The sequence below is a fragment of the Aythya marila genome (genome assembly GCF_965140915.1).
Source record: "Aythya marila genome assembly, chromosome: 8".
Taxonomy (NCBI): Eukaryota; Metazoa; Chordata; class Aves; order Anseriformes; family Anatidae; genus Aythya; species Aythya marila.
This window is the reverse complement of record NC_139049.1, coordinates 15,658,553-15,673,481: the sequence shown is the minus strand read 5'-3', so window position 1 is coordinate 15,673,481 and position 14,929 is coordinate 15,658,553. Positions and strand designations below refer to the sequence as shown.

Genomic DNA, 14,929 nt, shown 5'->3' with positions numbered 1-14,929 from the left:
AAAGAAGACTTTTGGTACAGAGTAAATCCATATGCAGAATACAAGGAGCCATGTACTGAGTGTAGCACCTTCTTTCCTAGCAGCTGGTCTCAGAGTACTTTATTTTTGTTATGCTTGGAAATATCCATTCTCAAAAAATGGCAATTGGATACATCATAAAACATTTTATAGCACAGAAATGCACATATACACATGTGCAAGGCCTCATGGCATGGAACATTGTTTTAATTCTCCTAGAATTTTCTGTCAGAAATCTTCTGTGTGTGTGTTCTTTTGAGCAACCGGTGGCTTGGTATGAAAACTGAGGAAAACTTAGTTAGTTCTGTTTTAATTATGCAAGGATAGTTAGGTCTGTGGTTATAGTCTCATTATCTTTTCTCCTTAGGGCTGATTGGCTAATTGTGTGGCTTGCAGATAATTGCCAAGAATGCAAGAAAATTGCAAGAGTGCAAGAAAGTGCACGTGCAATTGCCAAGAATGCAAGAAAACAACTTTATTTAAATAACTTTTCAAGGATTGTGTCTGGCATCTGAATTAGGTCAGTCATGTGCTGTTCTGCCTTGTCCCACATCACTTAACCTTCTGTGGGCAAAGAAACCCCAATGGAGCCATTTAAGTATGGCACTGTTACATCTGTGATATCTTTTTAATCTATATTTTTTAACCATATAGAATCATTAAGGTTGTTAGTTATCCCCTATCCTTCATGAAAGCCATGTGGCTGCAGTTCCAGCGTGAGCCAGTTGTTTGGTTCTGGTTGTGTCTGATCAAAAAGCTGACCTGGCCTTGAGTGAGGTAGCGCTCTCCAAGGATCTTCCAAGTCTCTGAGCAAACTAATTGGTGAATATAATTATTCAAGCAGCACAGGCTTTTAACTAAGACCTTGTAATTGAATTAATTGACTCTGGAAAAATAAGGCATGACTTTCTTTTTTGTCGCTCAGCATATGGACCCCTGCTGTCCTGGGATGTGTTCAGGGAATGTGGTGGGAAGCAGAGGTGAGCGCAGACAGAGCCATTGGGGAAACTTGCAGAGCTTGCTGGCGGCAGAGCTCGGAGGGTCCCGGCCAGCAGCTGCATGGGCAGCAGCTTGACGCAGAGCTTTGCGGGATGCTGCAGCAAATAAGTGAGCCCCATAACCTAACGCCAAGTGTAAATTGAGATTTAAAAGTTGAGTTTTAAAGACAATTTGATTTGACTTCAACATGTTATGATTGTTGATCACAAAATAGGACTGTAAAATTTGTAGTTACATTCATTCCTGCCTTATCCTTCAGTGTAAGCTCTTTATCCAGCACTGTTACAAGTGTTGAAGGAGTATTGCCAAAATACACAGACACAGAGATGAGACAGAAATAGACCTGGACTGAACTGGAGTTCAGTCTGGAGAAAGAATTTAAAGAGTGTTATGAACTGAATTTTACTCAGTTCAGATTGTTGTTAACAAGGGAAATAAACACAAGCAGAAAGTAATCTGATGACCTTCTCAGATGTTCCCTGGGAGCTACAAGCGTGGGCAAGCTTCAGTAAACGCTTGCTGCTCCCCTGCTGCGCAGTAAGGAAGCGGCGGTTGCGGCTCTTATCAGCTGTTTATCCCTTACTGTAGGGCTGAAGGAAGCAAAGCAGCTTGGCAATGCTTGCGTGCTGTATAGAGTCAACAAATGCATTTTCCTCTTGTCTGCTGGTGATTTGTTATTAGACAAGAAAAGAAGCATCACAAACTTGTGTACTCTTAGGCTAAGAAGCCTAAAACCAAAAGACTTCCTGCAAGGAGGAGATGCGTATGAGCACGGGCAGCAGTTGTGTATGGGCTTGGGTCCCTGGGGTAGCTGCAGGCCTGCATGCAGAGGACCACCTAGCTGAGGCTCTGTAATCCCCGTGGCTCTTCCTGTCCCTTGGCTTCTCCCAGGGGTTGCCAGCTGTGGCTGTGTGTTCTGTAGTGTGGGCAATTGTCCACTGAGAGCTGGCTGGAGATGGCCAGCGTCGCTTCAGAAATGCTGGCTGCCGGCCCTGGTGAGGAGGGACCTGGGGGGCTGTTGGAGCTGCCAGCGGATGGGGGAGAAAGGGGGGTCCCCTGCAGGTGCCAGCACTCAGAAGAGTCTGTTGTCCCCAGAATGAAAAACCTTGCCTTGTGTCAGTCTCCTTATGTTTGGGATGGGTAACAGCCTCTGGCATTGCTTTGAATTTTAACCACACAGCGTCAAGGTTTCTGGTCTCCTTGCCTGGTATTTGTGCACCAGCAGTAGACAAAAATCTTCTCCCCTAACAGTGGAACCAGAGGGAATGTTCAAGTGCATTGTTTTCTTGGAACAAAAATCATCCTGGAGACCTACTTAATTCAGGTGTTCTTTTTCTTATTTCCAGCCTGAGGAAATAGGTCTTCTGTGGGTGGGTCCATAATGAGTGCAATGTGGTGCCACCCGTGCTAGGGACTGGAGAAGCTGTAAGGCTGTTTTGTGCATCAGCCAATTAACAGGGAATTTGTAGAAAACATTTATTTTAACTGTCTCTGTAGACAATGAGGCTATTCTGCATATCCTATTTTATTTCTGTAGTTCTTAGAGAAGTTAACAATAGGCTTGCTATTGTGCTAGGCAAACAAGCACCTATTTTTTATTATTGGTTATTGCATTTGGTAAATAACTTGTAGAAAATGACACTCTTGACCCGTAAGCTGAATTTAGTGCTGGCTGTAGTAGATGAATGATTTTCTTCACTGGAAATCCCCAAGCTGGCTTTCCTTTTCCAAGAAATATAAGCATGTACAGTGTCATTTTTTTTACCATTGTTTTTTTCTTTATTAAATAAAAACCAACATAAGGCTCTTAAATGTTATAAGAATGAGAAATATAATAGATACTAATAATTAATAACTTAAGGCAGATTTTTAGCAAAATCTCTCTTATACCTTTGGTCTCTAGGATTCATCCATGCTTTGGCCATTTGCCCTGAGGTAACTGCTGGAGAATTAGATGGATGAGGGTGGTGACTGTGTCCAGCAGTGACCTGAGAATGGACCTTTGGCAAGCCTTCACGCTAGGCTGCTTGGCAGTGACTTGCTCTTTGTCTGGATGGTCTGCATGGGTTTTGTATGGATGGCCAGCGACAGGAGGAAAGGCTCCTGTGCAGACAGACCCCTTCCAGTCTTAAGTTGAAGCTGCATGTTAAAGTCAATAGTCATAAGTCATGAGACTGAGTTATTAAAAAAAAAAAAAAAAAAAGTGTGTTAAAGGAACAGGATGTTGCTGGGTTGGTTTGGCTTCTTTTCTCTTTGGTTAAGAATCTGGCAGAAGTTGCTCACTGCAGTTCTTGGGCTTTCTAAACATTAATATAATTATACATAGCTTAGAGCCTGAAAGTGAAAAGTGACCGAGTTGTGAGGGAATATCATTAGGAAGAAACTAAATAGCCAGTAGCACATACTAGGGCTGAGCATCTTCGCTGACTCCAGCACCCCTCAAGTTCCCTGGGAGGATTCTGCCAGTGGGGCTTGCATTAGCCTGGGGGGAGTGGGTGGTGGTGGTGGTGGAGGTGGGCAGCACCCCCAGAGTTACTGCTTGTGCTGCAGGAAGGCTTCAGCGAGGTGTCTGTCTGCATAGCTCTCAGCTTCACTGTGAGTTGAGGGGTCCTTTGCTACAGAGGATGAAGCACAGGGCTGTAAGGCTTTTTTTTTTTTTTTGTTTGTTTGTTTTTTGTTTTTTTGTTTTTTTTTTTTCCTCTAGGTGGTGGTTAGCATTGCTTAGCCTAACTTAGGTGTTCAGTCAGATGCTTGCATTGAGTGGTCTACTAAGGAAATTTGGAATTGGTTAAAACTGGAGCAGTGTTTTAATTGCAGTAATGTTGAAAACAGTAATTTATCTGGTTCTGTCATAATACAGCTGTTTGAGAAATAAAAAGGTTCACTATAATTTGAAAGATTGCAACGAGAAATATTTTCTCTGTAGTTGCAGCTGTGACATCTTGCTCCAGTATTGGAAAAGAGAAGAAACTTGCTGTGAAAGATTTCTGAAGGCATCTCACGAGTGGTCAAAGAGGGCTGGGTAGCCAGACTGAGCTCCAGATGAGCTTCGGCCTTTCTAATTTTGTCCCTGTACATCCTTACAACATCCTTACAGTCCTCCTGAGTGGTCTGCCCTCTTTTCCAAAAATCATAAACCCTCTTTTATTTATTTTATTTTATTTTTTTTCCTAAGCTCTAGCCACAGCTCTGTTCAGCCAGGCCAGTCTTCTTCTGCACCGGCTTGTCTTTGCACGTGTGGGGAGAGACCACTCCTGAGCCATAAAGATTTCCTTCTTGAGGAGTGCCCAGCCTTCCTGTACAATTCTGGGCCATGGAGAGCTACTCTTTGACTCCATTGCAAAGATAGAGCTAAACAGGAATGATGTAGCCAAACATGCAGTAAAAGGCTGTCATAATTATATTGGTTATTAAAAATATCAGGTTGTTGTTGCTTGTGTGTGTGTGCTTGGCCCTCCTCCATGGGGTACTAGTTCTGAAGTTTATTTCCTGTTTGGAAGGTATCCACAGGTTTGGGGTTGTGTTTGCTTGTTTTGGGTGCTTATTTACTTGTTTTTAATGCTGGATATATAAGAACAATGTCCCTGCTCTGAATTAGAAGAAGGAATTCTGTGGGTGAAAGTGTTCTGCAGGATTTGGCTTCTCTGCCGAAATCCATTTGGCTGATAAGCACCAATTAGAGGTGGTGGTTGTGTTTTTTTTCCTTCTAGAACAAACAAATTCAGTATTCTGAATGGATTAGAGGTAGGCAAATGGCTGCAGTTTTTCTCTGCTAAATTCTAATACATCCAGCTCTCCAAACCAGCTATATAGAGCAGATGTCTTGCATGGTAAGGATTAAGGGAGAGCCAAATCTGCGAACACCCTCAGCAATAATTATGAGCGACTGTGTGTCTGTGGGTAGTTTGTGGCTGTCCAAATGTGTTTGCTGTTTGGCATGTATATAAAGAAGCAGTCATTTGAGATGTGGCAGAAAGTCATGGAAGAGCATCAGAGCCTTTCAGAATGGCCAGTTCCTTGGCATTACTGGGGACCTCTCTGCTTATTTCCGAGGGAGAGAACTTTTTATCAAATTTGACACAAAAACCCAGCATTGAGATTCGTAATATCTATCCAATGGACAGGTACTCATTTTTATGCTGTTGTATTTTTTCAGTTGCTTAGGTACAAGCTCCAATGCTGTACTGGTTGTATAGAGTTTGATGATGTTGATTTAGAAAGTCCAGTCTTTGTTTAACAATGTGCAACCGTTCCTTTAAAATGTTTCCTCTCCTGCGTTATCAGTTCTCTGTGTGATGTTAATCCTCGGATCACCGTGTCAATTTGAAAGAACTGTCATTTATGTTGTACTTTCCACACAAGAGAACTTAGTTACTGTCTAATGAAGGTAAGCTGTTTTGCTGCATCTGTATCAGGGTTTTCACCTTTCCCATAATCACTGCTGAAGGACCAGGGAGAGCTTTGTGGTAACAAGCAGTGTGGAAAACCTCCATAACAAACTAGTCCCAAATGTTCCAATGTCAGCACCTAAACATGGATTTGCATCGCAACACCTGTATGTATGTATTATTCTGTTGTAGTGTTTCAGCTATCAATCTGGTGAAGAACTAGTGAAGTAAATATAAATATATATGTATATGAATGTGTGTGTGTGTATTGTTTTTTCTTGGCATGTTTGCAGGACCTAGTGTAAGTGTAAATATTCTGTATTTAGAGTTTCATGTTTGTATGTATGCTTGATTTGAGGAATGCGTGACTTGTGTGCTCGATTTCTGCATGTAGCTGTTGAGACTTCAGGCAGTTTTGGATGTGGGTGAATGTGCAGTTAGATCTCTGAGTTGGCTATATGTGTGCTATTACTGATGCACAAAGGAACAGCCTTGTGCTTTCACTGCTGCTCTCAGGGCACTAAAAAGTGTTCTGAATGCAGATATGTTCCTCTTTTTCTATAATATTGACTATTTTATGTAGCTTGACTATACGTTTTTTCATGTCTTATCTTAGTTTAATTCTACAAAGCATTTCCATATCGTTTTGAGTGGAAGTCCTTATACAAGGTGAACCTGTACAGTGTGGGACGGTAGCTGCTAAATCCTCCAAATTCCTTCAGGAGCTCTGCCCACCCACTCATGCTTCACAGGCAGCATCTTTTGAAGTGCCAGGAACAATTCCCCACTGTGGCCTGTCATTCTTTTATATCACTGTACTTTAGCAGTAGTGTCTTGATTGCATTGCCTCTCTGACCTGCCTCTGCTCATTTGTTCCGTGGAGCCATGTCTGGCCTGACAGCCATAATGTGATTTGGACTTCAAGTTCCAGAGACCTTACTGTCTTGCTCCTTTGACAGTCTGTATGAATTCTATAGCACTACATGAGAGGAGTTACCGTTCTTTCTTCAAGTCCTTTTTGGAAGTCATCCCTCTTTGGAGTACATTGAAGGCCCGTCTTCATCTGCAATGGGGAAACGGTCCTGTTGGGTTGCAGCTGGGGAGTAGCAGAACAAAGGCAAGGAAAGCTCGGTGGAGGCTGGTTCAGCCCTTAGGGCATGCATGTCACACACGCTCAATGGAGGCATGGTAGTGTTTGGAAAACAGTTGGTGCTGTGTTTTGGGTACAGGCCAGTGGGCATTCAGGTAGTGAGAGCCAGTCACAGCACCCGTTATACCTAGAGTGGTCCCATAAGTTACTTGTGGGGGGCACTGAATAACCTCACCATAACTGTGCCATCAGATTGTGAGGGCAATGAGGTGACACCAGTCTGGAGATCGTTGGTGTTGCCTTTCCAAATGCCTTCTGAGCCTGTGACTGCTTGGTCTTGTATTGGCCTGTGGCTGCCGGCCTGCCTAGAGTACTTTCCTGCAGCTGGAGGTATCTTCACAGAATCACAGAATTTCTAGGTTGGAAGAGACCTCAAGATCATCGAGTCCAATCTCTGACCTAACACTAACAGTCCCCACTAAACCATATCCCTAAGCTCTACATCTAAACGTCTTTTAAAGACTTCCAGGGATGGTGACTCCACCACTTCCCTGGGCAGCCTGTTCCAATGCCTAACAACCCTTTTGGTAAAGAAGTTCTTCCTAACATCTAACCTAAAACTCCCCTGGCTCAACTTTAGCCCATTCCCCCTCGTCCTGTCACCAGGCACGTGGGAGAACAGGCCAACCCCCACCTCACTACAGCCTCCTTTGAGGTACCTGTAGAGAGCAATAAGGTCGCCCCTGAGCCTCCTCTTCTCCAGGCTGAACAAACCCAGCTCCCTCAGCCACTCCTCGTAGGACTTGTTCTCCAGACCCCTCACCAGCTTCGTTGCCCTTCTCTGGACCCGCTCAAGCACCTCGATGTCCTTCTTGTAGCGAGGGGCCCAAAACTGAACACAGTACTCGAGGTGCGGCCTCACCAGAGCTGAGTACAGGGGGACAATCACCTCCCTAGCCCTGCTGGTCACACTGTTTCTGATACAAGCCAGGATGCCGTTGGCCTTCTTGGCCACCTGAGCACACTGCTGGCTCATATTCAGCTGACTATCCACCATCACTCCCAGGTCCTTCTCTGCCTGGCAGCTCTCCAACCATTCCTCTCCCAGCCTGTAGCTCTGCTTGGGGTTATTGCGCCCCAGATGCAGGACCCGGTACTTGGCCTTGTTCAACTTCATGCAGTTCACCTCAGCCCATCGGTGCAGTCTTCCAGATCCTCCTGCAGAGCTTTCCTACTCTCGAGCAGATCGACACACGCACCTAACTTGGTGTCATCTGTGAACTTACTGAGGGTGCACTCGATGCCCTTGTCCAGATCATCGATGAAGATATTAAAGAGGACCAGCCCCAGCACCGAGCCCTGGGGGACGCCACTAGTGACTGGCCTCCAACTGGACTTGACTCCATTTACCACGACTCTTAGGGCCCGGCTACCCAGCCAGTTTCTAACCCAACGAAGCATATGCCAGTCCAAGCCAAGAGCAGACAGTTTCTTGAGGAGAATGCTGTGGGAGACGGTGTCAAAAGCCTTGCTGAAGTCAAGGTAGACCACATCCACAGCCTTTCCCTCGTCCACCCAGCGTGTCACTTTGTCATAGAAGGAGATCAGGTTTGTCAAGCAGGACCTGCCTTTCATAAACCCATGCTGACTGGGCCTGATCGCCTGCTTGCCCTGCAAGTGCTGCGTGATGACTCTCAGGAGGATCTGCTCCATGAGTTTCCCTGGTACTGAGGTCAAACTGACAGGCCTGTAGTTTCCAGGGTCTGCCCTCCAGCCCTTCTTGTAGATGGGTGTCACGTTTGCTAGCCACCAGTCGACTGGGACCTCCCCCGATCACCAGGACTGCTGATAAATGAAAGTAAGCGGCTTGGCCAGCTCCTCTGCCAGTTCTCTCAGTACCCTTGGCTGGATCCGATCCGGCCCCATCGACTTGTGCACATCCAAGTGCCGTAGCAGGTCACCAACCAGTTCTTCATGGATAGTGAGTGGATCTTGATGTCCCTCTTAACAGCTGGTGCTGGGAGGCTCGGTTGCGGTCTTGCTCTGGGGCTCTGTTGCTTATGTTGCTGCTGTTCGTCCCTCAGAGGAGTCCAGCATCTCTCCAGGAATGAAGTAGCCCATTCACTCGTGCCTGGGGTCTTGCTTGCCCCCACTGCAGAGCTGCTCGGGGATATCTGTGCTCTGTCCAGCTCTCAAGAGCGTCTCGGGTCTTTCCTGACAAAGCTCCTTGCTTGACATTGCCTAGCCCGGGTTCCCTTCCTGACCTCCTGTCCTGAGGTCCCGTTCTGAGCTCGGAGCTAGGTGCCATCCCAAAGATCTGCTCTTTGCTGAGAGCAGACCAGAGGGCAGCCAGTGCCTTGCAGTGATCCTGCGGCATGCTGACTAGGGCCCCGCTTGGCGTCTGCACGCTGCTGGAGTGAGCACTGGCTGCCTGTGGAGCAAGAGGCAACATTCTCCTCCCATCTAAGCTGGATGGGCTGTTTTAATTTAGCTGAAGTAACGTTACTTTTCAGATCTTTATTTTATAGGGAAAGAAAGCCTTTCCAAAGGATTTACTGCTCTAGAATTGAAAAATGTAATCCCTAGACTGCTGGGGCATAATGGAGCTTGTGGTTTTACTACATGTATAAAACCCACTCAATTCTGTGCTTCAGAACAATGGCTGGCAGGGGACAGATGCTAAGCAAAACACTTCAGAGATAGCTTTAGTACAGGCATATGCCTGTAATGTGGTACCAGGCTGAGTAGCAGCAGGAGGAGCTTGTGTGAAGGGGTGTAGCTGATTAACTGTTATGGGGCCGAGCAAATTCGGGGTACTGAACTATCACAGTCGCAGATTCACCAGCAACATAGCATGCCCTCACTCTAGTCGTGTTCAAGGAGAACTATCATGGCTAGGAACAATGCAGTGAAGAGCACTTTATTACAGCTGCAGCTACAGAGGTTCTTTGGATTGCCAGCAATAAATTCACTGTCTACAAAAGCAGGCTGGCATGCATGAAATACACAGGTACATAGTCTGGCTATTAACATTTTAAAAGGCACAAAGACTCTATATAGATTTCTAAGTTTCTGCAGAAACGCCTGGTATAACCAAGTGTTCAAATCTTACCCCATCGTGTCCCAATGTGGGGGAAGAGAGGCTCAGCCCATCAAATTATCCCAGAAGTCACAACAATGTCTTTCCCAACATCTCCTCTCTCTTATAAGCCAGCTTATATTGTTCTCTATCTTTTAGGTGGAGCTTGAGTGACTCTAGTCGCATATATCTTGCTTATGATTGGTAAAAAGTTTTCTCGCTTTCATTTAAAGGTACAGGCTCCGAGACATTCAGAGCGTATGCGCAGTGAGGGGTGGTCGCATCTGGAGGCGGGTGGCTTTTGGGATGGAGGTGTGTTTTGGTATTATAATGATATTATAATGAGCAAAATTCACGAGAGCACAGCATCTTGTAAAAACCATGACAGGCCGTTGTCTCAGGGTAGCAAATGTGCAGCCTACCAATCCCAGTGTGCACAAGAACAATTGATGCCCCCTCTTGTCACAGAGCCTAGCCGCGGTGTCTCCACTCCTCTCTGCGCTCCATGCTGTTCCTTAGTCAGCACACTAGGTGCCCCCAGTGGTGGTGACATCTAAGGTTGGAGGCCTAGGGAATGCTTAGGTAGTGCAGCTACACTGCACCCTGTAAGCTTCTTCAGTGCTTTACATTTTCTTTAAAATGTGAATACTCGTTTAATTTTCCTAGTCACTTTAGGCAATTACTTCAGAGCTCTGTGCATGAGTCCTTGGAACGGCTCTTCTGGTGGTAGCGTAGCATTTTGACTTGGGTAATAAGTAACACTCACAGAGAAATAGCTCAAATCAAAGCCATACAACAAACCCTCAAGACACTTTAATATTCTAGGAGAGCTTTTCTGTGATCTAATGAGTGACTTTTAACCAAATTTAAAGCCTACATTCAGCTAAGGCATGCATAAATACAACCCCTCAAGCAAACTCAAGTGTGATTGTAGTCGACTTTAAGGATGGCTGTTGTTGAAACTCCAGTGAAATAAAACTTTGGGCTGTTCCAAAAAGACAAATGTCTAGATTACATGGATGATAAGTACATGTTAATGTTTATAGAGCTTGGAAAGCACTGCATGGTCTGCTGAGGCAGCACTTCTATGCAAGCTGCAGCTGAATTAAATTGGCACCATGGCAGTCTCATGCTTTTCTTTCATCCTGACTGCGTAATCGTATCCCACTTTGTGTGCTGGTACTCAGCTGATCTCTTTATGAGGTGGCTTGGGGGCACTAAGCTAGTGGAAATCAATTTTTGTCTCTTGCTGATGTGCTTACTTATTTGTGCTTGGCTCAGTGCCGTGAACCAGCTTGCTGAGCTAGATGAGTGCCCTGCCCTGTCTCTGTGCTGGGAGCAGCAGGAATGCGGGCCTGGGGCAGGCAGTGCACGGAGTGTGGGGGTGCCAAGTTAGATTGAGGTAAACTGTCCGGAAATAGCAGCCTCAGGAAAACAGCTGCCTAGAATCACATTTGATACCAATTAGGAAGGCAATTGTTGAGCAGCAGAGGGAGGCTAGTGGTGCAGCTAGTGTGCTTGTGGAGCTCTCGACATGTGCTGCTGTTCTGTGCTGACCTGGCTGGCATCATTTGGATGGTGCCATGCCATTGCTCAGCATACAATGACATGGCAAACACCATGAGTAAAGCTGATGCTTCCAGAGTTCTTAATGGCAACTGCTGCTGGGTAGTTTTTTCAGGTAGCCTCTCCTTCATGATTTTCAGAAAGAGTTGTATAGATAAAATACACGATTTTCTGGTGCTGCCACCTTTGTTTTGTGGGTTTTTGTTCCCTTGTGTTTCCTGAGAGCAGTGAAATGATGGGTCAAAAATAAATGTATGTGAGAGAAACAACACAGCACATCATATGTACCTATAAATCCTTAGGACACTTACAAGTCAGCAATGCTGGAATGATGGTAGCATTACTAGGTTTGGAATTACAGATTGCAGTGTGGGATATATCTTTCTCAAGTCCTCCTTTCTGCTGTTAAATATTCTTTCTTTTCTTATTATCAAATTTTATCAAATTGAAAAACCATTAACTCTTCAGCTGAAATTCTTTTGATAGCTTTCTGTCTTCTTCATGTTATGTTTTCCTTTTTTTTATTATTTTTATTTTTTATCCCAGAAATTGGTCCAGTGACGATAACCACAGATCCCAAGAAATTTCAGTTTGAACTCAGGGAGCTTTATGTTCAGGTGAGTAACATGTTTGTTCTCTGTGTGGTTTTAGCACCAGGCCCTGTTCCCTCCTTCTAATCCTTCCTCTCTTGTTAGTGTTTCTGCTGTAATGCTTCATCTGGAGGTAGGCTGTCAATCTCGGTCATTTTACCTGCACTAATTATCATCTGCCTGTTCTCTGGTCTTTTTAATTTATGATTACAATTTACTTTGTGATTACTGGAAGTTATTTCCTTAGTTCCAGTTAGCGAACTAATTCATGTGCAGGACTCTTAAGACCCATCAAATGTGACATATGCGCTTCCTCTGCTGCCCTGTGTTAACCAGCACCTCCTGATTCAAAAGCAACAACAGGTTTGTTTAGGTTTTCTGGTCTTATTCAAGCTCCAAGCTCTGTGAATTGCTTCCCCAGCCACGCTTTGGAGATGAGCAGTTTTTTTGTTGTTGTTGTTTGTTTGTTTGTTTGTTTGTTTTTTAAGCCAGTATACCAGTATGTTTCCCTTGGTGGAATCAGGTGCTGGAAGGAAAGAGAGGTATGGGAGTGGAGTTACCTTTACTGAAAGATCCTACTCTCTTACCTTCTTCAATCAAGCAAAATGCATCTGTTTCGGGAAGAGCCTTGCCTGAGTTAGTAGTGCTTGACATACTTCTGACTTGAAGAACAGTGTTATAGAAATGGGCATATGGTTTAATCCCTGTAATAAAAGGTTGTTTGGAAGTCAATGGTGCTAGTTGGGGTAGAGTGAGAGAATGAGTAGATTAAAATTTGGCAGAAAGGTTGAAATTCTGATAAAACAGTAGTAAATTTATAAGGAGAGAGAAAATGCCAGTTGTTGTTGTGCTTTTCCCTTTTGTAGGGAAATTAAAAATCCTTCTAGTGTTTATTTTTTGTTTTTGTAATAGCTATTCTGGAAAATAACTGTAACTGTTTTGAAAAAGCGTATGAATCAGATGAAGCTTTTGGGAATTTAAAACTCTTAATTTGCTAGCAAGTTGTTTAAAAGTCACTGTCTAATGAATGTAAGATTTCTGTCTTTAATCTTGGTTGATTGCATATTTCATAATTTGAAGATGTGCCCATTCCACTGATTTAAGGCATTAACTGATTTACTATTTTTCTTTACATTGATGAAGGACCAAAGTAAAAATTAAATAAGTGGTTAGGTCAGGACTGATAGGATATCTTGCAGTAGTTCTCCCAGAAAATATGAACATTTCCATGAAGTCCATTATGGGTATTTTTCCTAGAGAGGTGGTAAAAAGATGCAAGAATGAATAACATGCAGGAAGGGAAAATTCTGAGATAGATGCATTTCGAAAAAGACTGTAGAACAGATTTTAGTGAACAAGGCTAAAATTAAGGTGAAGTTAAATTATTTTAGTCTTATGTATATATAAAACAAGCCAGTCTTCCTAGCACATTTCTATCTGTGAAACTTGCCCTCCCCAGTTATCAGGACAAACCCAGCTCTTACTTTCCAACAAAATCTATCTGGGTGCAGAACAATTCGAGTGTTTGGATGTGACATTGGAAATAGGCTTGGAAATTATGTTGGCACTTGACAACAGTAAAGATCAGTGAAATGTATACAGACTAAAGAAAGTATGTCCTGTTCTTTTTATGTTTAAATTGATGAAGAAAGTACCCCTTTGACACTAGGTAAGCTGTTAGTATTTTGCACATGTTTTATCTGTCATTAACAGATAAACAGATGTGTGAATCGTTCTTAGGGGCAGCATGACAATAACTTGTACTTGCATTCTTAGTGTCACTTCTTTTTTAAGAGGGAACCAGATTTTTTTTTGTGTATCCTCATACTAAATAGAGTTTTTTTTTTTTTTTTACGAATTTTTACAGTTTTTATTTCTTATTTGCATAAGCAATATAATGAAATATTGTCCATATAAAGTCTTTTAAAGCATAGGGAGTGCTGCATGATCCCCTGGTACAGATGCCTATAAAGTTGCGTGAGCGGTTATGAAAAGGCCTTATTTGGGTGTTCCTGAAAATAAAAATGACAAATTACTTACCAAAATCAGTTGTCTTTAAGAGTTTTTTATAACACCTTTCAAATTAGATACTAAAGTTATCTTTTTATAAGTGAACACAATGCTATTTAAATAACTAGTTATATCAATATTAAATTCAGACCCAAGAAAGGGAATAATACAGATGAGCTGAGCTAACAACCCAAATATCTGTGTGCATGTCCAAATTGAGAGGAAAATAAAACTTTCTGAGCTGTAGTTGTCACCCCTGTTCTTTTCCAGAAAACTTCACAAGGCAATTGTAATCATATTTAATTGGAATTTGGAAAGAAAAGCAGGAAATGTTGAAAGGAAAACTGTTGGTAATAAAACTGATATATTTTTGTTTACTAGTTCTGCCTAGCTGCCTTTTGAGTAAACTTCTCTTCTACATTATAAAAATGACATGTTCGTGCTTATTGTCAGAACAACCGTTTAGCTTGATGGTAACAGTAATCTAGTAGACCAAAAGTGGGATAGAGAGTTTACAGCCACCTTCTCAGTACCTGAGAAATTAGATATTATCTTGATTTTTGCCTACAAATTAAAGCTTAACGCAGGATAGTCTTTTGCTGAAGATGACATTTGCTTTGCAAGAGGAGGAAGAAAATCATTTGGGTGAAAAATCCTGTGCTTTGTCCCATAGGATTGTATAAGCATTGCCTAAATGAAGGTCTCCAAAAACATTTTTAGCACATCAGAATTATCTCCTGACTTTCAGGCATTCTGGAGTTTGCCACTTGTTTCTCCCATTAAAGTAAGGCTACTTTTAGAAAGGACCAAAATACAAAAACGAAAAATGACCAAGTACCTATTCTTTAACATAAATGAGAAGTTTGGAGATATTTTGTTTCTAAATCAGGTCAGAGATACTGATAGATTAAAAATTGTTAATGATGTGAACATTTTGTTGGGGTCAGCTGAAATTCTTAAAGTCTGGGGAGTGTGGGAGGCAGATTTTTCTTTTTATCCCCCTCCCCTGCCATGTGAACTTTTAATCTCAAAGCATAATTTCTGATTGCATCTGAAGAACTAAAAACTGACGCAACAATTGTTATCTTTTTTTCTTCTTCCTTCCCAGCCTATGAAGTTTTGTGTGTAAAATGTGTGAAGTCATGATGATTATAGAAACACAAGAATTACTTCTGTATTTAATTTTGAA

At 43.0% G+C, this 14,929-nt stretch overlaps 1 protein-coding gene across 4 annotated transcripts in view; it reads left to right on the top strand.

The window, feature by feature from the left end:
• The window catches only part of HMCN1 (hemicentin 1), a 194,409-nt gene that overhangs the window by 16,365 nt on the left and 163,115 nt on the right, over window positions 1–14,929 (top strand). For all 4 annotated transcript variants that reach the window (XM_082766273.1, XM_082766274.1, XM_082766275.1 and 1 more), the window contains exon 2: window positions 11,687–11,757. In XM_082766273.1, the coding sequence (XP_082622399.1) occupies window positions 11,687–11,757 (71 nt within the window). The remainder of the gene's footprint in view (window positions 1–11,686; window positions 11,758–14,929) is intronic.